Source organism: Neodiprion lecontei, chromosome 2 (assembly GCF_021901455.1).
Source record: "Neodiprion lecontei isolate iyNeoLeco1 chromosome 2, iyNeoLeco1.1, whole genome shotgun sequence".
In the NCBI taxonomy this organism is placed as follows: Eukaryota; Metazoa; Arthropoda; class Insecta; order Hymenoptera; family Diprionidae; genus Neodiprion; species Neodiprion lecontei.
Window position 1 is genome coordinate 20,873,852 of NC_060261.1, and position 25,372 is coordinate 20,899,223.

At 40.3% G+C, this 25,372-nt stretch overlaps 1 protein-coding gene across 2 annotated transcripts; it reads right to left on the reverse strand.

Annotated features, from left to right (window-relative positions):
• Window positions 1-16,729: 16,729 nt before the first annotated feature.
• Window positions 16,730-25,304, reverse strand: LOC124292685. 2 transcript variants are annotated; one of them, XM_046730052.1, is made up of 13 exons: window positions 24,984-25,304; window positions 23,626-23,753; window positions 21,969-22,181; window positions 21,214-21,318; window positions 21,045-21,137; window positions 20,871-20,978; window positions 20,686-20,796; window positions 19,912-20,083; window positions 18,095-18,177; window positions 17,804-18,020; window positions 17,285-17,449; window positions 16,927-17,049; window positions 16,730-16,827 (listed from the first exon to the last, which is right to left on the reverse strand). In XM_046730052.1, the coding sequence occupies exons 1-13, from the start codon at window positions 25,156-25,158 to the stop codon at window positions 16,790-16,792; spliced, it is 1,731 nt and encodes a 576-aa protein (XP_046586008.1). In that variant the 5' UTR covers window positions 25,159-25,304; the 3' UTR covers window positions 16,730-16,789. The 2 variants fall into 2 exon arrangements, with proteins under 2 accessions (XP_046586008.1, XP_046586009.1); XM_046730053.1 differs by lacking the exon at window positions 24,984-25,304 and having other exon boundaries at window positions 16,730-17,049; window positions 23,618-23,772.
• Between the last annotated feature and the right edge of the window lie 68 nt (window positions 25,305-25,372).

A 25,372-nucleotide genomic window follows, 5' to 3' on the forward strand; every position in this document is an offset into this window, starting at 1 on the left:
TCCACAATTGTAGACTTTTCACCATTTTCTGTGTCATTTTACAAAAAATCTGGGCCTGATTGAAATTCGTAATGCGCTGTCAAACACCCCGAATAAGTTAATGCATCAAAAGTTATCGATGAAAACTCCGACCCTGAGTATACTCGTGGTTGTGCGCAGGGGGGTTAAATGTTTGAGTTCAACAGAAATAACCAACAAAGAATCAATTCGCAGCATTCAGAACGTCGCTCGTGCACTACCCCTTGAGATGTCAACCGCAAAGTTGTCCGACGAATGAAATCTTCTTGGATTGGAAAAGTTATGCTTTAAAAGGAACCAACGCATAGATCACTTCTGGAGGGATATCATGGAGCTTAAAACATCCTGCGGAGATAGAAAATATCCGATCTTAACTTCGATTGTTAAAGCCGTCTTATCGCTTACTCATGGGAGTGCCGATGTGGAGAGAGGTTTTTCAACATCGAGTCGAATTCTTTCTGAAGATAAAGCTTCAATGTCACTGAGAATGCTTAATGCAAGACTTTATATAAAGGAAGCCATGATGAAATATGAAAACAAACTTCATTTAGTTCCGATAAGCAATGAACTTATTCTTGCGGTACAGTGTGCTTCTCAGAGGTACAAGCTTTTCCTCGAAAGTGAGCGATAAAAAACCGAAGATAAGCTGAACGAGAAATGAAAAAAAGAAGAAGAAATCAACAGGAAAAAAAAAACTATAAGAAGAGATGACAGAATCGAAGAAAAGACTGAAAATCCTAGAAGACGATTATAAAAAAGCTGGAAAAGATGAACAACAACAACGGAAATCAGCAGATCGCTTGTTTGAAGAGGTTAATGAGAGATTAAAGAAGGCTGTTAAAAAGGCGACATGGCAGATATAAAGATAGCTCAGAGCATGTTGGATACTTCGAAACAGTTAAGAAAAGATGAAGAAGAAAAAATGAAGATTAAGAAAGAAATATGTAAGAAAGTTGAAAAGAAAAAGTTGTCCCTTTTGATTAAAATACTTTTAAAAAATGAGACTATTCACAATCGGTTATTGTTCCTATTATACTATAACGATACTAGTCTTTAAGGTACTAACATTTTGAGCAATGTTGAAACCAAAGGTATAGCAGTCTATATTGAAAAGAAAAGAGTTTTATAATATCATACAAATAAATATTGTTCGTTTAATTACAGAAAATTTAATAAAGTTGAATACTTTTATAAAATTTCAAGTGTTGTTGTCACTTCTTTCTTATATTTCTCCCCCTACTCATTAATAAGATACTACTTATATATGAATAATCAGAAAAAAAGTATATAAAATAGGAGCAACAGGGTAACCTCGTTTTCACTCACTTTTTTTACTGATTTTACTCACTTTTAACTCACTTTTTCACTGATTTTACTCACTTTTCTCACTTTTTTTTACCCAGTACCCAAGTGGGAGCCCTGTGAATAATGTTTCAATGATTTCCATTTGCCATTTTATTTATGCACCTTTGATTTATTTATTACTATTTTATTTATACACCTTTGATTTATTTATTACCGTTTCATTTATACACTTTCAATTTATTTATTCGTTTTTTTCAATCTTGAGAGTGAATGGATGAATGAATGAGTGTTTCTTTTTAAATAATTTATTTTTGCATCCTCAATTTATTTATTCGTTTGGTACAAGTACGAAAGTGTCTCATAGTTAAACTGCTCATGATTTGTATTCAGATTGACGATTTTCTATTGAATATATAAAAGTCGATAGTTTATGCATCGTGGCTATAAATTGTAATAAAATAAAAAAAACAAATCGTCACATTAAAGCAAATCGTCACAATTTCCTTTCTTCGCCTATCAGCAAGTTGTAAAAATAGGGTTCATGTTTGTCAATAGAAAAAATTCAATTAAACCGTCCTGAGGATGACCCAACATTAGGGTCGAAACGTTGACGCAAACTATATTATTGTTTTGATGACCTACATATCTAAAATCCTTCTTACGTTTTCTGTATAATTTTACCAGTAACACTGTCGAAAGCTACAATGCTATCGTCAGAAAGTTCAATGGAGAAAAGCGTATTCATTGCCAAAGAGGACATTCCTATAACACTCAGTGTGCTGGGGATGTTGTACAATTCAACATACCAGAGTCGTACTCAAAATTGAGTGCTACGATGGAAAAGAATCCGACTACCGAATTTCAACTACAAGCAATTTTCTTAATCATCCTAATTATGATATGAAATTCAGTAACGCAATAAAACTAAAAAAGCTTAGATTACAGGTTATTTGCATACCTACCTTATATGTTTTGTCTAAAAAATGTTATGCGCTATTGTTTAGAGTGAAGGCAAAAAGATATGGATCATCGACGTGGGATCCGCGAATTAGTGATGAGAACAAGTGTGAATGAAACGAAAGTGATGTTGAGATGGAGAGAGATAATGATTACCGATAAACGAGACTTTTATTGGTTTCGATGTGGCGATACAAACCGTATCGCAAGAGAACGTTACTGAGAGTGATGATTTTACAGAGCGAGAGAACACATAGATTACATACATACATGATTTCGAGACAGTAGACAATACATGAGATACAGCTGATAGGTTTTGAGTCGCGACACGGGAAAGCGGCGAGATTTGACGCAGATACGGCAAGTAAACATTGCACGCGAGTGTGCGTACATGTGCGAGGACGATTTTGAGTGTCGCAAGACACACATTTAACTATTCGATACTTTGCCGAAACAGCTATGTAATATGACACTAGCGCATAACAGCCGTGCTTCCTCGGAAGCGTAATGAAAATTGTTTTTAAATTTCTAGATGAAGTACCTTCATCTTCAAAAGATTGCTGTGCCAGGTATATACTGAACATGATTGAGATCTGAAGCTTATTCGCTTGATGGCTTGAACACAGCCTGGAAGATCGAAAGGCACAAAATGAATTCAGCAAGAGCTCCAAGGAAGCACTAAGTTAAAAATGTACAAAATTGTACGAAGCGAAAACTGCAAGACAACATTGAGAGAATCTATAATGTGGACCGTAACACCTCGAAAATAGTGTGATGTGTGAATACTACGAACCTGAAGATGATACTCTGCAGCAAGGAAATGCGACGAAGATGATATGGAGTAAGTGTACAGATATTAGTGATCATACTGGATGATAGGTAGTGTGACGTGGATTTTTCTTGCTCCTCGGTAACTCGGAGAAAATGACCGAGAACTCACCGCGTGCACAATAATTTGGCGTCCACGATAGTAGTATAACAAGGAGAGTTCTACGTAAAAACACCTTTTTTACCGACCAAGCCGACCAATCCGCCTATACGTGCATCCCAGACGCAAACCCTTGAGAGTTACCCCCCACTCTCGTAAGATGAAACGTGCTCTGCCGACCGTTCGTCGGTAAGAAAATCTCCCAAATGACCATGATTGTCGGTAAAACATCCTCTAAATGACCATGATCATCGCTAAAAGATGCCTGAAATTGCCGTGGTGTTTCCCTTGTGGGATAAATTGTGCTCTTTGTCGGTAAAGAAAATCATGCTCACGGGCGAAATCGATAACTGCATTACTAAGCGCACTCCGTGAATCCTTAGGCGTTCGAGCGGACCTCGTGGATCCTCGAACGTTCGACCGCGAATCCTGGCATGTGTCAAGTTTTGAGAGCTTCCGGAAGGTTCGAAAAGATTCTCACGACCTTGAACGAATCCAGACTGACAAACAATTCGTCCGACGTGTTTCGACTCGACGATGAGCGGCATGCGGTCAAAGGATTTCGCTGCGACGTTGAATTTTAGACAAACAATTCTCGGAATCGTCCAACGAAAACAATACTCGTAATCGTCCGACGTGTTTCGACTCGACGGTGAGCGGCATGCGGTCAAAGGATTTCGGTGCAACGTTGAATTCTGAAAGACCCGCTCTGGCCTTGAACGAATTTCAGACAAACAATTCTCGGAATCGTCCGACGAGTTTCGACTTGACGGCGAGCGGCCTGCCGACAACGGATTGCGGTGCGACGTGGAATTCTGGAAGGTTCTGAAATTTGTATGTGGCTGCTTCGACCCTGAACGAATGTAGGCTGACGAACAATGCGTTCGACATGTTTCGACTTGACGGCAAGCGGTCCGGGACCGTGAGAAAGAGCTTCTTTGACCCTGAAAGATTCTCCGAATCGTCCGACGAAAACAATACTCGGAATCATCCAAAGAGTTTCGACTTGACGGTGAGCGGCCTGCGGACAACGGATTGCGGTACGACGTTGAATTCTGGAAGGTTCTGGAAAAAAACTCTCAACTAGCGGGACAGAGGTTCTGAATAAACGGTTGATATTGACGATGCAAAATATTTTATTGAAAAAAACAACTTAAGATTACAGTTTGACATGAAATTCATAATGCTGATTTATGAGCGTTCTTACTCAACGGTATCGTACCCATGCTTTAGGCAATGAGAATGAATAACTGTTCGAGTAGATACCGATTGTCTTTTGTGTTTGAGTGAAAAATTTCGCAGTAACAATACGTTCTGAGCTGCACAGTTTGGACGTAATATGGCGTAATGCGTACAGTTTAAATTCGTGTCTGATATTTTATTCAATTTCTGCAGCGACGGACAACCCAAATCCATCAAATCCACGACTTCAACTTTTTCACCCAGAATTTTCTGCAGTCAACATTTCTTCTCCAAACCTTTTACGTAAACTGTTGAAGCATCAAGCAGCGATATACATTCGATGGTGAAGTCGAGCTTCTCGGAAGGTAAATCACCACCTTCCCAGAATCGTCCATGATAATTCCGTGACAGACACAAATTTTCGTTTTTGAATGGAGCGAGTAAATAATTCCAATCGAGAGGAGGTTCGAAGAGAAAAATTGACGGGTTGGTATCTTCGTCGAGTGACACAACTCCCAACTCTATTGGTGTGCAACCAGGACCCGGTCTTCTGAATCCTTGTACGTCGACTATGAACTCCATCGTGAAAAATACTAAATCGATTGTCACAAAGTTCAAGGTTTTTATACCAATTTTCTCACCCCACCACTTAGTGGGTTATATTCAATTATACGGTCATGTGAAATCAAGCAGGAGGCAGATGTACCAGTAGGAAAGTCATTTTTAGCCTCAAATTTGATACGAATGTCTACCGGTCCAGATTTCAGAGCCTTGTATTGTTTCGAACAGTCAATGATAATCAGAGGTTCGTACTGGAGAAATTCGCTCCTCGTTAACAGAGGCTGAGGTTCTTTGCCGTAATAGGTGGCTTGAAATTTTGCGAACATCTCGTACAGTAATGCAAAGCGATTGTGACTCATGTCCAAGTTCAGGTTACTGTGCGGATAATACTCGGAATTCGAAGAGAGCTTGACGTCAGTAATGTTACAGTGATCAAGATGACTGGCATTTTTGCCGGCTTTGTTTTTTCGATTCGTTTGAAAACCGAGCATGACAAATCGCGGTTTTTCCAAATGGGTGGACGTTTTCAGAGTCCAAACGTGTTTCGTGGTTGCCAGTAGCAAAGGATATTCGTACAACTCCCAACTGCGGAAGCTCATGAAGACAGGTGTATCTCTCTCAATGAAATTCAACAGTGCGATTTTTCGTTTATTCGAGAGCTTCACATAAGGTACCGACCATTCCACCTGATCGATCACGATTCTAAAGTCTTCATCCTGATTTTGAACGATGGCATTCAAATCACTTTTTGATCTTGTAAGAATCAGCTCGTGTTTCGCGTTAACGATGATCTTGCGATAGTCTTCAGCAAAGCCCAATATCATGCTCAAGGGAATAACTACGTCAAAGTTGCCATCGGCATCAGTTAATTTTTTCGTTTCCTGAACATCGAGCCATCCAGCATTTTCCATAAGCCAACTTTGACCAGGGTTGAGCGAAGCGAAACCTTCCAGCAGGCTGGTCAGACCAACGTTTTCACATTTATCAATCTCTACAGCGTTTAGTTCGTACCGTACATTTTCGAACAAATGGCAGATGGCGTTATTGACTAAAGTTGTGATCGCAGCTGCATGCCGTCCGATTTGAGCAATTTTCCAGAGATATGCAGCGAACTCTTGCTTGGTAATACGCATAAGTCCTGATGCTGAACGGTGATTCAAATCTCATCGATGTTGTTGAAAGTTGACGATGCGTACGGTTTGTGTGCGTGTATTTCTTGGTGGGCGATTGATTCGTCAAAGACGACAAGTGTTTCAATGCTCAAGATTTCCTCCTCCATGGTACGTAGCATACAACGAAACAGCAGAATCGCAGTTTTATTTGTCGGAAATTCCTTTACCAAAAGGTGTCTGCTTTAGACCCGAAGCTATCAGGAACTCCACGTTTCGACGTGTTAGCGGTTCGGGAATCATTCGATGACTGACTTGATCGGAACATGCTGACTGACTAATATAACTCTTTTTGGACAATCTGTTATATACAATACCCATCTTTTATTGCGATTTGATGTGCAGTCTCACAGTTGTAACTTCTCCGCGAAAATTAACCAGATCTCCGTCTTGATCAACTAACCGAAGCTGTACGTGATCTATTGTCTTGATGGAAATCGGAAGGTAAAACGAAACGAAGGTGGAACGATAGGGAAAATTTCATGAATAGTATGCACTTCATGTTCATTGACGTGGCGCCCGTTGTAATGCTGCATTCGATTCGCAACGCGTTGACCTTGAGAATAGTTACAGGCATATCCGAATGGTGAGTTTGGTTAGCTGCCAATACGCGCGGTGTAAATCCGAGAAGCTGATCAATAGAATCGGCAGATTCCAAATTTACGATATGGTTACATTTGATTTCACTGCATAACGTATTATTGTTAGGCTTTATGCTGATTTCAATGTTGGTATTTTTTAACGCGTCTTGAACATACTTTTCAATATCCTCAATTTCGTAGCTGCCAGTGGATATAGTGACTACCTTATCGGCTACGTATATTTTATTGTGACCGACATTAACGTTGGGAATGGAATTGAAGGTGAACAGTTTAACGAGACCGAGAACATAATTTTTGTTCAGAGCAAGTTTGATCGGAGAAAAATATTGTGCTTCGAGAATCGACGACGTTCCCGATATCGTTAATGTAAACGAATCTTCTATGACTGCCAGTGCTCGACTGACGTTATTAAATTACGTGCCATGTTTATATAGCTCATTGCTTAGAAATTTTAGACACAAGTGTCCGCAATCGAATGTACCGTAATCCTGATACCTTTCGTCGTTGTAATTAACGCTACTCACACCGAGATATTTTACGAGGTCTAACGGAGGTTGAAGATGTCCAAAACTGTCGAAGTAAACTACATCGCTGCCGCGTTTCTTACACGTAACCCAGTGTGTCCCAGAGCCATATTTATCGTCGAGATTGACTACAGCTGTCTCGTCCTTACGCGGTCCGGTTTTGGGCATTTCGTTGCGCATAAAGACACCTCGGAAGTATGGAATTTTCATGATTTTTGCATACTTCAGCAAATCCCAGTTGCTCAACGCTCGGCGTGCGAGAACCCGTTTTCAGGCTTTTTCGGCTAATATTTCATCCGCAATACTTCTAGCTTCAAGGTTCTTACGATTTTTCGAGTACGCTATATCGTGTTTTTTACACGTTGCATCAAGAGGCTCAATACCGGAATCGCCTCTCGCGAGTCTTTTCATCAACTTCGTACCAGGACCGCAGTATTGGTAACCGGGAACATGCAACTCGATTGGGAGTTTGTTGATAAAACTATTTACCAAACTTTTCCCACTTGATCGCTTTCTTGAGGATCGCTCACGATCGCGTGTGTGCACAATCATGTCCGCTATGCGACTGAGAGAAAGTTGTAATAAACGATGCATTTACGGAAAATTCAGCCAGTGACGTTTGAGATGAGGTTCGAGACACAATCGACCAAGCTGCCCGTGATGAATTTTGACAAATTTACGCGGCAGAGTACAAAACGGAAAAAACGTCATGGCGAATTGTTGCCGAGTAGTGTACGTGCGGTATTCTGCGGACCATCTAACTGTGGCAAAACCAACGCATTATTTGCGCTTATAACGCATCCGAACGGTTCGAGGTTCGAAAACCTGTACGTTTACTCAAAATCTCTCAATCGACCAAAATGCAAGTTTCTGAATCAAGTGCTCGAAAATGTCGACGGTGTTGGGTATTACCCTTTTAACGAGCATGAGCACGTCATTGCACCGAACGAGACGCAACCTAACTCGATCATGATAATTGATGACGTAGCGTGCGAGAAGCAGGATAACATATGCGCGTATTTTTGTATGGGTTGATATCATGATTCAGACTGTTTCTATCTTTGTCAGACGTACGCTCAAATCCCTAAGCATCTCGTGCGCGACAACACTAACTTGCTGGTCTTATCCAAACAAGACGAGATGAATCTGAGACATGTGTACAACGATCATGTCAACACCGATATGTCGTACGTAGAGTATGAAGACTTGTGTGCGGCATGCTGGAATGGTGACAAATATGGGTTCGTTGTGATCAACAAGGATAGAGAGCGGGGTAACGGTTGGTATAGGAGGGGATTTGACAATTTGATAAATAAGACGAAAGAATGAAATACACGATCTTCGAAGGCGACGAAACAGTAGCTTTCCAGAACTAGTTGTGTCAACATGCAGGAAATTCATAAGGAAAAAGAAGTCTTGCACCGTATTGCACAAGCGAGTAATGCGATTCGTCGTAAGCACAGAATCCTCAATACGGGAAAAGAGTCGCTGCAGAAAACATTGAAGGATGTCTTCAAACCTGTGGTAACCCCGCTGCAGGAATTAGTCAATGTTTCTCGAGGCACGAAACTTGTTAAGGAAGAGGTTGTGACGGATTTTGAGTCCGCACGAATAATATGGGTGGGGAAGACAATTAGAGACGGGGCGGATATGATCGGTAAAACTTAGTGTGTGTATTTTTTTTTCTTTTGCACCAGGGCTCGACTTAAATTAAGATTTACAAAAGGGTTGTAGACGTAAGCGGTGGCTGATCACGCCTCAGCCCTTAGCGTTGCTTAATACTAACTTACAGATACGCGCGCAGGGGGGGGGGGGGGGGAAGGAGTGTGGGAGGTGACGGGGAATGTGGGGTCGGAAGGGCTGATATGGCGAGGGGAGGGTGGTGTAGAGTGACGGGGAGTGTGTGGTAGACAGGGTTGGTATTGCGAGGGGAGGAGCAGATCGGCGATAGAAGGCAGGCTAACCTGGTTACGTCGACGTGTGTGTGTGGAGGTCTTGAGGTGCGGTGGAGGGTAGCTGGGTGTTCGGTGTGTGTGTGTGTGTGTGTCGGTGACTCTCTCTCTTTCTTTCTCTCTCTCTCTCTCGCTTTCGCTCTTGGGTTTCGTCTACGCCGGTGTGGCTGCTGCTACGGCCGTGCTCGTACTGAATCTGGCGCTCGGCTCTGCCAAGCGTCGGGGGGGCTTCGGTGATGTTCGGGTCTTTCCCGACAGGACAGGGCTCACCCGTTCGGCTCTTCCCCGCGGGTTTGGGGTTTGTTGTGACTTGCACTCTAGGTGCAACGTCACAAGGTGAATAAAGAACTCAAAACTGAAACGAAGGATGAGCCGAATAACGAAATGAAAGCAGAAGATTCTTTCACAACTGCAGAGGAAGAGGATCAAACTGTCACGCAATCGTCGGTGAGATCAGACGATGAATATCTTGAGATGCTCAACGATAAACAAAGACAGCACGAGTTGGATACCGTGTACGGGGTACGGAGTCTTTCTACTGCTGGGCCGATGGTTGGTAACTCACCGATAAGCTTCAAGCGCGATTCCGTTCGCATAGGCGGTACACTCTATTCGAAAACTCAGGGACTGCTGGAGCTGCTGTTCAAAAAGATGCCCAACAGCGCTCACGTTACCTGCAACGACAAGGAGAATTACAGAAATATCCTTCTCGCAACAAATGCTCACAGAAAGTACTATAGCGCAACCGAGCCTATCCGAAACGCTCAGAGCGCCGAATTCAAGCATTAAATTGCTGAGCTGCTTAATATTTCTACGCCAGGCAAAGGCGTATGACCATCGTCACAGATGTCGAAGCGTACGGGCAAAGGTGTTCTGCTACCTCGGCTTGGGTTACTCGACAAGGTGTTAAAACAGATTACATTTTCTGGGACGACGCTAACGAGCAGGTGGAACGTCTTCGTTTGCTTATGACATCTCAAGCGGCCGGAAATACAAGTCACAACAATGAAATCATGTCGATTCTGGAAGAATTACGAGAAGCCGGAATCATTTATTAGCCAATTATCGTCGACTCTGCAATCGTTCACGAGATGAGCGTCGACGTGTTTGGACGTCAGCTGAATAAAAACACAGCTGCGAGCACTCGCGGTCCTCCGGGTGTCGGGTTTCAAATAACAGCGGACGGGCATTACGATATACGGAACAAGAGACTGTGCAATGTCGCAGTTCCCGCAGAGCCGAACAATGCTGTAACTTTAAAAACCTTAAGACGAAAATTCAACATGCTGCAAAAACAAATTGACAACCTTGATCAAATGATCAAAGCTCTGGAGATCACCGCGGAGAAAGCCTTGGATACCTTCTACACAGACTTTAAAACAGGCAGAGACCTGTCGATTCGAAACGCTGATATCATTTCCAAATTGAACACCAGACTAAGAGCGTTGGAATATGAACGAGAAAAAGCAAGCACTGGTGACGGAACTGCATAAGCCTGCACGCCGGAATTACCTGCGTCGACGTGTAGACGTGCGCGGCGTCGACGAGACCTGGCAGGCGGATCTTGTTGATATGACATCGTACGCTGGACAAAACAAAGGCTACAAGTACATGCTCACAATCATTGATATCTTTTCAAAGTATGCGTAAGCTATACCGATAAAGAGCAAGTCTGGAGATCATGTTACAAAGGCAATGGAGTCTGTGCTTGTCCAAGGACGGGTACCAAAAAACTTACACGTCGACAGAGGAACCGAATTTTACAACTCGAAATTTGAATAGCTTATGACACGTTACGGGATCAAACTGTACTCCACGTACAGTAATTTGAAGGCTTCGATCTGTGAACGTTTCAATCGGACGCTGAAAGGTAAAATGTGGAAACGGTTCAGCATGCAAGGAAGCCACAAGTGGCTCGACATCTTATCTGATTTGGTTTCGGCTTACAACAACGCCAAACACCGAATCATCAGAATGAAACCGTCAGACGTCACCGTTGTATAGTCGAAGTTCCTTTACTTTCAAAGTCGCCTCGTGATTCTGTATATTTAATTTTTTTCGGATTTTTTCCTTCCGAGGGATAAAGGTTGAAGGTTTTGGTTTCGAAATAAAGTACACTCATGATTTGAGCCATCGGATTTTTTTCGTTCATCGGCTCTTATGGGAAAAGCCTTGCGGCATAAAAACCCACGACGTTTTATGTTGTTTACGTTTTTTCCTTTGTCAAGAAGCCAGTTTGGTCCGTGCCATTGCAATCCTCGGTTTGTGTTTGATTTTTTGATCGGAGAATCGAGGATCGTATGGCTGTTCACCCGCGTTCGGAGAATCTGGAACCATACGACCGTTCACCCGATCGTTTCGATAATCGAATTATCTCCCTTCTTTTGGGAAGTCGTATGTGAGAGAGCACATGACTCTCTCGCCTTGGTGTCGTGACGCGACGGACGACCGCGTCCTACTGCCTATTTTGACGTGTATTGCACGCTCGCCTCCGCGCTCATTGGAGATTTGGCACCCCTGTTGACGCGAGTTGGTCGAACGCGCTAACAACCGAAAATCGCCATGGCCCCGGACGCAAAAGACTCGTAGGCACTGAACAACCGTTGCAAACGAAAGGCTATTATTACGTCCGGCGTACGGAGGGCTTCGAGCGATACCTACCATATCAGCAGAGTTCAAATGCGGCGACAAAGTTCGAATCGGCAAATTCAAAAATATCTTCGAGAAAGGTTACACTCCCAATTGGACGACTGAAATATTATCGATAAGTCGAGTTGAAAATACTCATCCTGTGACGTACAAGCTCAGACTACCGAGAGCAACCCATCGTTAGTGGTTTTTACGAACAAGAGCTCTTCAAGGTTAAACATCCGGATATTTATCTGGTGGAGAAGGTGCTCAAGAAGCGTGGATGAAAAATATATGTTGAATGGTTAGGTTTTGACAATACACACAACAGTTGGATAAACAAATCGGACATGTAACATTTGAATAAATGAATTTTTTTGTAAAAACGTATGTGCTTTTTCATTTTATACCCGACACGTAACAAGTATGCATCTTTATTTTTTAGACAATCGACAGACATATCTATCGTTGTACAATTTTTTATACTTCGGAGCGTTCTTATTCACCATCCTACATAACAATATTTTATACATCACGGTACAGTTATAAAAATTGATTCCTACATAGTAATATTTTATACATCATGGAACAGTTATAAATTAAGTCCTACATAGATTACGATACGGTAATTACAAAGCTAAGGTGCAGGCTTGTAACCCCACGGAAGCGTGTCGATTGTGTTTTGAAACACGATCCGCTTGTCGTCATTCCAGCTCAGTGCCACTTTCTGCTGTTCTACGGTGTATACCTCGTGCTTTCGACTCAATATCAAATGCTGATTTGAGGATAGATTTTCACGGTTCAAAACACATTCCAAATAATCGTTGAAAGTTATTTTTCTCAACGCTGATCCTTTGACACCTTTGGCACGTTTATTGTCTTTCTCATCTCCCAAGACTCGGAATGCGTACAGTTTAGCTCTTAATCCTACAAATTCCAGCATTATTTTTCCATTATTCTCATCTTCCATCAAGCCGAGAACTTTTTTGTTTGCTCGAGGTATTCCGTAAACGTTGTCAAGCGGATAATCAGACGTATCGAATTTATGCAAGTCCTTCTTCATATGTTCGTATGTGTCCGGGACGGTAAAGTTGTAAATCAAACTGTCGGTATCCGTATACATTAATTTAGCTCGGTTGCCAAATTTCTGCTTAATATAATTATAATGAAAATCATAGATATATGTTATAGACAGATCCAGGATTGAGAAACCTGCATACAATGGTTCATTCAACTCGACTTTCGTCTGACTCATTTCGACGATAATCATCTCTTTGTCGAAAACGGTGCAGCTGTGAAAATTAGGTTTGGCTATCGTGGCTCTAGCACCGTACCGTCCATCCCATTCAGTGATCAATCGATCATCTCTGTACTTTCGAACGTTTTCCATTGTTTTGCCAAAAGCTGCGTTGTTTATCAGTTTGTAAAAATTTTTCTCGAATTCGTTGTGAGATTTTTTCCGCAAATCAGTAGTCGAATCGATATATTTTTTGAGCCACGGGCTTTTTTGCCTGAATTTGAGAACTCTGTGCATTCTGAGTCATTTCGAGCCTAATTTCAAGCATTGTTTCAAAACGCTGTAGTGAACAACGTAGATTTTCTTGGAAAATAGCGTGGGCGTCAATTTGGCCTGTTTATTGTTCGAAATCGGAGGTACATAGTACTCCGGACACAATGGTAAATCTTCATAAGTTTCATGCAGTTCTGCAGGATATTCCAAATCTACCTCCAGCATGTAACCAAACTCCTCATCGTCCGAGATGGTAAGAACGTCGCGTTGTCTGAAGTCTGATACCCATTCGAAGGAACTGTATGGTAAAGCAAAGCTCATAGCAGCACCGTACAAATTATTAACGTCAAAGTACATGAGATAAGATTCTTCGACCTCGGGATCGAATTCCTCTCCCATATATCTATTATCGGCCTTTGCGTATCTGTTCGAACGCTGTGACACACCACCTCGAATACCTTTTTCGATAAACATAACCATGTCTATGTCGGTAAGAAGCTCGAGTTCGATGCCTGAACATTTTAACATTGCATCAAACAACAGGCTGGGCGCTGTGTAGTAATGTAATGGGTCCAGTTTGTACGTCGTCCAACAATTCAGTCCAAAATTTTAAAAAACCTCAGCAAGTAAAGACACGTCCGTCTGTAAATACAAGTCCGAATACTCTCCCAAAGTTTGAACGTTAAAAGTTGGCCATACGTCGCACGCGTGTGCGTAATCGTCGTCTGATATATTCCGGTCATTCAATTTTGAATAAAACTGTTCTTTGGCTGGCAAATGTTTCTCTTCGAGCTTCTCCCTACTGTTTATGTATTCGTACGATCAGACACCTTTCCTAGTCAATAACCGCAATTTACTCAAGCTACTGCAGAATTTACGTGTTATTGTTTTTTGACAATCGTCCAGATACGATGATAATTTATCGAGGCTGCTAGGCATCAAACGGTACGAATCTAGGAAACGGAACGTTACATCCGTTCCCTTAACAAATTTAGTGAGGGAAATGTACTTTTCTTTATTAACAGGTGATTGTTTAACAGTACCTTCGAATGACGTTGCCAAGGCTTTGATCAGAAAATGGGAATCGTAACCCGACAAATTGTGGAATATCACTGGGATAGTGTGCGAATTTTGGTAATTCAGATTACAGCTGCAGTGAGCAGCACCACGGTACTTTCCCGTGAAATGACAGTGATCCCGATGTTTCACGTCTGTGGGCGTGAACGGTTGTTCACAAATATGACAGACCGCCGATAAATCAAATTCATTGATCTGATTGAAATTTAGTGGTTCCATCGGTACAACAGTCTCGTAGTATCCCTCTAACGAATGTACCAATTCCTTTAACTCATTCACAAACCATTGAACGCAAGTCTCTCCACGATTAATTTTGAATTTTGAAAGCGAATCGTCAAACGCACAATGCAGATAGTAAGCTATACTATACGGAAGATGCTTCTGATAAATTGATCTATTTTCCCCAAAACTTTCATGAGTGAGCTGCAGTAAACATTCTAGATCTGCGTAAACGCAGAACGGAACGGTTTCTTTGTGTTGAAAATTTTTAAATTTGAGAATTTCGTCCTCTTCTGCTGGTAAGATAACTTTGGTTTTGTTCAAATTCATGCAATCAACTCGGTGCTTCAACAAACATCTCTTGAAATTAAAATGAGACAGACACCTATCGTACAACCACGTCTGATGTTAGCGCTTGGAAATTTAGGAACTTGTCAATCTCGACAAATTTCGAATCCATGCAAAATGATGTGCTACATTCTTTTCAATATCTTCCATACCATCATCGTCATCGTCGTTTTCATACTCTATCACTATAAGATGGATCGCAGGTTTATCAGACTTGTTTCGGCTCAGATAAATGGGTACAATTTCACTGCGCTTTTGTTTTTTCCGTACTATCTATACCATAAACGTGAATTGAAAGTTTGTTAAGTTTCTCAAATTTTGGAATCTGGTCTAAAGACATTGGAAAATGCAAACCGTCGTATTGTAGCACCGAGCTGAAATGTGCATATGAAGTGATTTCGCTGGGATTGTTATTGGCTGGAAAGAGGTCTGCGGTGACCGACCATAGAAAGCAATATGAGTCGCTGTTACGAATGTTGACGACAGCCTTCTTATCTTGAATATCTTCGGGTAGTGGTGTGTATGTGAACACACCGCCTCGCAGTGGCACGTACTTCCCTGGTTAAAATTCCATCAGAAACAGACAGAAGACGAATCCTGTCTGAATCGAGTGTGTTTTTGTCACGGTAATTTCAGACAGAAGCAGTTGGATATGCCCGTTCTTATACGCATCTATGTGCAACAGCAGACAGAATTCCTATCCACTCGTGTCCGATTCTATACGCATTTTGCTATTAAATGGACAGAATTTTTATCCGCATCTACCGGTTTTCTATACGCAGACGTTGTCCACCTGGAATAACGCGCAGATGGATTCTATCGGTTTCTAATGTACCTCTATCAGCACTGGTTTAAATACGGTCCACAGATGCATTCTGTCCGCATCTATGCGCTGCTGATGAACTATTTCATTCCGTCTATTTCTATCAATGTATCTACCCTGGTGTTGCCCATGATCACGTACGTATTGAGAAAATAGCAGTACCTTTGGAATGACAAATCAACCCTGAATTACTTTTTTGGTTGAAAATCAAAGTTTTCATCCCGTCAGTATTCAGATCATGGACAAAATGTGATTTATTGTTTTCATACAGTAATGTTCATATATGCCTACTGCCCACGTCCGGCTGACTTGTTACTGCGCAGAGACAAAAAACTGAGTCGTTTTTGGTCTTTGCGCAGGAATGGGTTAATCCAATCCCTACAAAAAATGTCGTATGAAGATATACGGTACTATCCCAATTTAGTATGGTTTTCGTATCCGTATTGTATGCGAACCTATCCGAATGTATCCGGTTCGTAGCGATTTGTATCTGGACCTATCGTAAACCTATACATTCCGATAGGTTCACATACAATGAGGATACAAAAACCATATTGAATTCGGATAGTACCTTATATCTTCATCCGACATTTTTTGTAGGGATGTGGGTAGGCATATCTGAACACTACTGCCCAGCATTTATACTAATATGCGCTATTATACATATACCAAAAACAAACTGCAAATCGATGTGAAATCAAACGTGTGACCTTGTCGTGATCGCGAGAAAGCTGAATATAGGTCCCACGGCAGGAGCAAGATCGATCACCCGATGACGTCTTTCATTTGTTTCAAGCCTGCAATATATTAACATCCACCTATGCACTGAAATAACATACATGTACATAATAAGCGGGAGTGAAGTATATACACCTAGAATGAGCCATACGTCGCAGAGATAATTTTTCTTTGAATTGTTTTTATTGCGAGAATACAAATATGACAAAATCATCCCGTGACTGTCTCTACGTGACTGACTCTCGCTCTTACTCGCTGAGTTCCTCATTCGGCGTGTGTTCCGCATCTAACAAGTATGTTGAAAAGCAGAAGTCTTCATAAGTGGCACGGTTTTCGTTTCCTACGAAGTTTACATATGTTAATCTGACGTTATAAACTGACAAACCTGTATTTTCTTCTTTATTGTCATGATCTTCAAGTATCCTAATAGGGGAGTTTCCGACATCGTCAGTAATGTTGGAGTTGGTGCCTATATCATCCCCCGCGTCTGATTTCTGATCATCCTCTTCTAGAGACAGATATAAATAATCAATATCACAGAAGCGCCAATATATGTCTATATATGTATAATAAGAATATGGTTAGTGGTAAACTCAAATGTCAACTGTAGGAAAGTGGAGATGGTTCGTACAAATGTACAACACCGATGAAATCTCATGATTATACAAGCTAAGGCGATATGTAGCGCTATGGTTAAATGTATTTAATTACGTGCACTCTATCATGATCAAGTTTTAATTTACCGGGTACACTTGATGTCATCGATGATGTCGATGGCTTATCAGTCTTTTTCAGTTTGTTTAGGTCGGATATCTTCCTAGTGACGTAAAGGTTTACTTTTGATAATTCCATTTGCGTATTGAATTCAGAAGCCTTCTGTATGGCCAGTAAGCGGTGACGGTAGATATCTGTAAGAATTGGTTATATTGTGCGTAAGTTCGGAAAACGATTCGGAGGCGATTCAGTATATATGCCTGTCTGCGGGCCAAGAATGACGATATTACGAATACGCGAGCTGGCGTATAATCAGACTCATCATCATCGCGCTTGAATTGCGAAAAAGGATCACAAACAATGGTTTTGGGTAACAGATACTTAGATTGAATACGTATGCGCTATTATGCCAATAGGGTATTATCTCCGTTGTGGAATACAGGTATTCCTTACTGCATACTAACACAGTTACTTTTCCTACTCGGGTTTATCTCTGGGGATGTGTATGTATAGGCTTGATAATGTAGTCCAGATGATGAAAGACGTACCACTTATAGCGAGCATCTTTGTTTCATCCAATTTTGCTTTTGCCGGTTTGTCTTTGAATTTATTTGATTGTGTACCAGTGATACTGCTATTTTTCAGAACGTCGTATCCAAATACTGCTACGGCGATTTCCTTCACGAACATCTGATTCGACTTTGCCCTGTTGACGGCACCATTGTACGTACTATAGGGGATCCATACGTTATGTCCCAAATGAATCTGTGAAATGGTATATGGTCGACAATTAATTCATGTAAATACATTACCATTGCCTCGTCAGTGTGCAAACTTACCTTGTCGTTTGAAATATGTCCAGGTGGTGGTGCATTACAACCTTCCAAGTTACGTATGACTCCGTCATATTGTTCCGACATAACTGTGGACACGTATATACTACTCAGTGACTGATACTTATGATAATTCATTTCAGGTTTTGTTTCACGCTAAGGGGAAAATACCTCAAGATTCCAGTGACAAATTGATTATTTGGGATGAAATAGTTGAAATTAATGAATCAAACTCGAATTTATTTATTGCAATTGTAACCTAATTTTGAATAATTCCAATCATTCACTTGTTTTCGAACGATTCTCGATAATTCACTTCAACTAGAGTAAATATCTTATTGTTTTTGTGATTTTTATTCGTATTTCTGATCAGTCAAATGAGTTCGTTTCATTTAATCCAATTGTTTGTGTGATTTTGTTTTTTCTTATTTGATTTATTTCTTCGAGAATAATTATCGATAATATACTCATTGGGGTGAATATCTGAATATTTCAATCTTTCTTTGGTACTTTCTGTGTCTTCAAATGAGTTGACCTTATTTTTTTCAATTCAATTTCAATTTTCTTTCGGAGGTTCGATAATTCACGTACAGTTTTTTGATCTTGTTTAATTTTTTTTCTGTGTTAATTTTTATTATTTAATCAAGCCGCTGTAAATTCTCGTCAATTTATGGACCTATTCGTAATTCGAATCAACGAGTCACTTCCCCCTCGCGTTCAAACCAAGCAGCCGGTGGAGGGCATTCTTTGGATTACATGAAATCTGATCTGTGGTATCTTGAATATTGACAGCTATGAATGCGATGGTATCATCATGTTTCAAACAATTATTTCCCGAGAAATAGCCGAGCTAAAGATACTATACTTCCAAAATTGTATAGAAATCTACTTTCTTTTTTTTCAACGCTTCATAAACTTTGAGCACAATAAAAACTGATAAGCCGTCGTGAAAAGTAGGAAAATGAAAGTGATTCTTGTTCTCGATTGTTAGATACTTGTGCAATAGACGATCGACAGTTAGCTGATGCTTCTACAACCCGCCATATAAAAGGTAATGATTTCGGCAGGACTGACCATGTGCGGCCGCATATGTACCAATTTATAGTCGAAAAATAATGAAAACCTGCCTCTTCGAGACAGTTCAAATTGAACCGCTTTTAGCTTTCCTCCCACCAACATAGCTAAAAGCTGGTTTGAAAAACCCCTTTAACAAAATTCTCAATCAGAAAACGTAAGGTTATTGTATATTTCGAGCAATTTTCGTAGTTTCGCAAATTTGTTTTGCCACCGTGTCAGGATCCCCTCCCACCTCCCCTTCACTGGGAAATGGAGCATAACCCAAAATACCCCAGGAATTTCCGGAAACCCCCACCGATCTCTATAGTAACGATTACTCTGGTAACCAATCATCATAGTAACGATTACCATGGTACCCAATCATTATAGTAACGATTGCCATGGTAACCGTTACCATGGAAATCGGTTGCCACCATGGTAACGGTTACCATGGCAACCAATCTCTATAGTAACAATTGTCATGGCCCAGCGTAAAACCTCCTACCCTCCCCGCCCCTCTGAGCGTAACGGGCCCAGCGTGACGGACGCAGCGTAACGCGCCTGGCGTGGCGTTACACGTGACGCCCCCCACCCCAGCCCCCCACCTTCAGTAAAGAAGGTTTTTCAAACAGTCAATAATAATCGTAGTGCTGTGTAGGCTTAAGAACATTTTGAACGATCAATTACATAATCTACAATCGATTTACACTGCCTACCTTGGTCTGCATATCTGTCAAATCAATTGTCAATGAATAATGTATGCGTACCTTTGAATTCTTTGAAATACTGGATGACATCGCGCTGCAGTTCCATGTTCAGTGTTGTAAGTTCCTTCATCATTAAATTTTGACTGGCAATCGTAGTTTCATCTTTGGAACATTTCGCCTTTAGATTTTTAATCTGTTGCAAGAGGTCTGCATGACTAAGGTCATCACATCCCTGTAAAATTACCAATTCAATTACTATCATCACATATGTCATTCAGGTCCAATCCAACCATCAATTTCGTATGCATAACACAATTCAACAAAATATATATATATATATATATATATATTTTTTTGATACGTCATTTGTTCGTTGCATCAGTCACGTAACTACATTGGAAAAGATTCACCAACTTGATTAACTACTGCGAGGTATACGTATGTATGATAGTTTTTTTTCAATATCAATGTATAGTCTACACATGGACAAAACGACGTACAGATTTGTAAAAGAATTTGTCTTGGATCTTTCTTGAGCGAATTTCTGCTGTACAATTTTAGGATTGGAAAATTTTTCATACATCGCAATAATTCTCGAACAATTTTGTGAAAAAGATGCAAGTTCCAAATAAAGTTTAGCAATTTAACACACAGTATTGAATGTCAGTGATGTCTGTGAAAATAACTAATTTGAAATCACTATACAGACGGAATCATTATTCTGGGCTTCTTTCATATCATTACGCAGTCCGCAATGGAGCCCAAACTGCTCATCGGGAATATAACGGGTACCTAATAGAATTTCAGTTCGAAATATGCGATTGAACCAATTACCGAATTCATGTTTTTGCTGTCCAGGGTATTATCGGTCGTCTTTCGTGCCGCTGATGTATTACTGTCCTTCGCCGTCATACTACTGCTTCGATTTCCCTTCTTTTTAACAGCCTGCATTTTAAAATTATGAAAATGAGCATTGATTCACCGTAACAATAAGTGTGTATGAGTTACTCTATATTTACAGACGAATCGGGCTTCTTTGCAGGTTTAACTATTTTTTCGACCATTGGTTTATCTAAGGCTTTGGGAGACTGAGCGGATTTTTTACCTACATCAAGACCACTATCCGGCTGCAAATAATGTACATAGCATATACAATTACATAATCAAACATGGCTTTCATTTGAAGCACTCACCGACTGCTTGTTTTTGCTAAGTTCTACATCGTCTGGTGTCATCGCATTAGGCTCCGTCAGAATAGAGCTTTGAGCCTCTCTCACTTTATCAGCCTACATATCGTAAATGTGAAAACGAGCATGTCATTTATCATCATAAAGTGCGTATGGGTTACTCTATAATATTTACCGATGAATTGGGCTTCTGTGGTTTGGTCATTTTCTCAGCCACTGGTTCACCGAAGGATTCGTGAGATCTTGTAGATTTTTTCCCTGAACCGCAGCCGTCTGCATCCTGTAAAACATACAAATATACAACGGCTGAACGGAATAGTGCATCGTGTGACAGTGTGGAGTAGGGTCGATTTCCGTCTAGTGTGTGAGGTTGGTAGTGCGCGCCGAAGGCGAGTGCTGCTTTCACACGAGCTGGCTATCGGCCAATCTACACGTGTTGTACATGCTATTTTTCATCATTCCTGCAATAGGGGAAAATAGGATTTTAGTAACCTGTGTGGCGCGCGTAATGCAAGTGCCTCATTTTCGCCTGAGGGTAGGAATAAGGCACTTTACGCACGCTACACGTACTTCGAAAATCATACTTTAGAAGCAGATGTTGCAAAAAATATGTAACGTTAGTTCTGCATCATTAGTGGGTTGAAATATTGAAAGACGTACCTATATTTGATACAGCCTAACCTTGTCTATCAAAGACAAAATTGGGGACAGGCCAGTGGGCCGAACTTGATCATTAAATCCATGAAGCTACTTTCAAAAAATTTACAATAGAAACAATTATTGATCGAGATTGAATTTCATATCTCATCTAAGAATCTCAATTGCAATAAGTTCCACTGATAAAGCATAGTGTGATGACTTGTAACATTCGTGCTCAGAGATATATTCAAAACTGCAAAAAAAAAAAAACAAATCTTCAAAGTAACCTACCGTAGCTTTTCGTTTAATCGGGCCACTTTTTTTCATATTCTTTTTATCATTGTGGACTTCACCAGGTTCGATATTCTCCTGATCATCTTCAATAGTGTTCACTTCATTTCCTACAGGTGTCATCGTATCTTCTGCAACGTGTTTTTGTCGAAGTGCTTCTAATTTTTCATTCAACTTTAGTTTTATCTTCTGAGATTCATGACGCGATGGTGCCTTTATGAAATAAGCGTACAATCATGAAATCATTATCTATATGGGGTACTCCAGCCATAATCATCCAAGATTTGACTCGACGTTTTTTTATTATTCTTTTTTTATAATTTTACACGATGTAGTTCTATATCGTGTACATCAAAGAAGCATCTATGAATTTTTTCAGATTCTTAGTTGGAACCGGTTTTTCAGGATAAATATTACAGACGTCGATTAATATACAACCTTCGATCTTCCTGCAACGAAGCACAGGTATTCTACGTCGAAAAACTCAACCTTTGACGCCTAGACCATCGTGGACCATATATTCACTCTTTCTACGACTTTACCTACAATTCAGATCAAAAAATCGTTTTCCAGTGCCCATAAATATTGGTGTTAGTGATCAGAGTCTACACTATGGCTTTTTCTGTTCGAAAATATCATATCTCATCCTACTGGGTTGCAAAAATTCATAAATTTTAATTTTTTTAATAATAAACTTTTTAAATCAGTATATTTCTAATAATAAACTTTTTATCAGTAATTTTCTGAACCTAATGGGATGAGATATGATATTTCCGAACAGGAAAAGCCATAATATAGACTATGATCACTAACACCAATATTTATGGGCACTGAAAAACGATTTTTTAATCTGAATTGTAGGTAAAGTCATAGAAAGAGTAAATGGTCTAGGCGTCAAAAATTGAGTTTTCTTTACACATGCATGCGAAATCCTCGTTTGCCCACCGCTAGGAGGCACCCAAAGCCCGGCCTTCGCGCACCGCGCGTGAGAATAATTTTTCCTACCATCAGGCGATGCGCAAAATACTTTGCCCACCGCAAGCGGTGGGCAAAATGTTTTGCGTACCGCCTAGCGGTAGGCAAAATTTTATTCTCACGCGCGGTGAGCTGAAGCCGGCTTTCGCTGCCCCCAAGCACTGCACAGCGCGGACTTTCGCATACATTCACAAAGAAAAATAGTGTTCGATACGCGAGGCCAAACTCGCTTCTTGCGCACTACTCGTCTGAAGGGCGCACGAAGCCTCGGCTTCGTGCTGCCTTCAGACTCGTACTGCGCAAAACGCTTGTTTGCCCTCTTGTATCGAAATATACTATTTTCGACGTGGAATACCCGTGCTTCGTTGCAAGAAGATCGAAGGATGTATACTAGTCGACGTTTGTAATATTTATACTGAGAAAACGGTTCAAAGTAAAAATCTAAAAGAATTAATTCATAGATGCCATGACATACACAACTCCTGCCATGACACTCCTTTGACATACACAATATAGACCTCCATCGTGTAAAACTATACAAAAATTATTAAAAAAAACGTTCAGTCCAATCTTGGGTGATTATGGCTGGAATGCCCCATATACACCTTTGTGTAGGTGCTGCAACATCTGGTAGTAAACAACAACAACATCGTCAGCTTCGTATCTATATGTACCTATATACCTTTTTCGCACGTTTAGCTAATGCGTCGGAGTCTTCTGAAGATATTTCCGAAGCTGACAAAATCAAATTCGAAGGAGGTGCAACTTGCCTTTTCTCTCCACTTTTCGCTCGTAATTTTTCAATAGTGTCTGAAAACAGAATAATCAAACGGGTTCAAAATAGCACACCATCCTATACATTATATTTTCACTCTGGTTTGTGATAATGATTTAAACATGAATTATCGTGAATTCTTCAAGTGACGATCATAAATAACTACTGGCAATCCAAATTTGTTCCATGTAACGTTGGATCATTGTTCGGATGTCGAAAAAATGCGAACTTGTTAAGCATTGAGCAAGCCCGCTAAATATTGCTTTTGAAAAAAATAAACTTGATTTTTATGACAAAAAAAATGACTTTCCACTGTCTAATAATTTCTTGATAATTCATTGCGAAAGTATGTAATGATTTCGTTGGTCAGTTTTCGAGTACATCGAAATCCTGAATCAAGGGATCAACTGAAATAACCGACGGAATAACCAGAATAACAAACCTTCGAAGTGAAAAATCTAATTTACAATAAAAAATTGATGAAAAAAAGTATAATTTCATGACATATAATGTGAAATGACAAAGGAAAGTTAGAATAAAACAAGAATGATTTGAAATACATGAATTAATTTCTATTATTTCAGCATTGAAAAAAAAACATGTTCAGCTGACTGGTGCATGTCGAATCATAAGTTATTTCCCCCTTTTAGAGAGGTGTCAAAAGTCTGAAAAATTGTGTCAATGCTCCTAGCTCATCCCCAAATCGGCGGTATGAATTTTATCATCAAACACGAATATTTACTGTCGAAAATAAATAGACAATTCATGCGCACCGCCGTCTTTGACGCTCAGGGCGGCGGTGTCCTTTGATACTTTCTTTCAAATGTTAATATACGCGTATATATGATGGGAATTAGGATAATATATCGCTCATATAAACATTTGAGGGCCTGTCGTATAGTTCTGCGAACAGTGAGGATTTATCGATTATATTAACATTTTTTTAACTTCACTCGAAGTTGTATTTTTCTCATTTTATAGCGATAAAAAAAAATATACCATAATTGTAAATACTTGCATAATAAGTAACGGAATGTATGAATTATCAAACGTCCGGAATATAAAAAAAATGAATGAATTTCGGTTTTCTTTGTGTATAATTATTTAATATATATAGGTCTAATTGGTAATTCAATTAAAAAATCTCACTACAAAACATCCGTTCGGCATATGTAGTATTATTCTCAGACCGATGATATGGCTCGCGTATTAGAATATATAACCCGATAGCTGATAAATAATGGTGTTATTTATTATACACTTACCGTCAACACAGAGTATGATAGCCTGGCAGTATGAGCCTGCAGGTCCACACTTGATATTATAATACTTTCGATGATCGATGTTATCGGCATCAAAGTGATTAATTTTTGTCACGGGAACAATGTTTTTCATATCGTGACGTGAACATTGCACTTTGAACTTCACCAACGCGAACATTATCCCCAGTAGCTCCGCGCTACGTGTTGATATTGAACAAACACTGTATGCCGGTGTAATAACTTAGAAATTGTCTCGTGTTATTATATTCACCCGTCAGTTCAAAATATACACGTGGTCGTGAAGCTCGTGTGAACTACCGCGCGCGCAACTGCACACAGCCCGTGAGCCTTATGAGGCGAGGAGGGGGTATGCCGGCGTTCAGGCCCATCCA

What these genes read in the sequence shown, in the direction of transcription:
- LOC124292685 (XM_046730052.1), bottom strand. Translation starts at nt 25,158, where the DNA reads ATGTTCGCGTTGGTGAAGTTCAAAGTGCAATGTTCACGTCACGATATG. An exon ending in GACATATTTCAAACGACAAG is followed by an intron (nt 18,021 to 18,094) that starts GTAAGTTTGCAC and finishes ACCATTTCACAG; the next exon opens with ATTCATTTGGGACATAACGT. An exon ending in CAATAAAGAAGAAAATACAG is followed by an intron (nt 16,828 to 16,926) that starts GTTTGTCAGTTT and finishes CATACTTGTTAG; the next exon opens with ATGCGGAACACACGCCGAAT.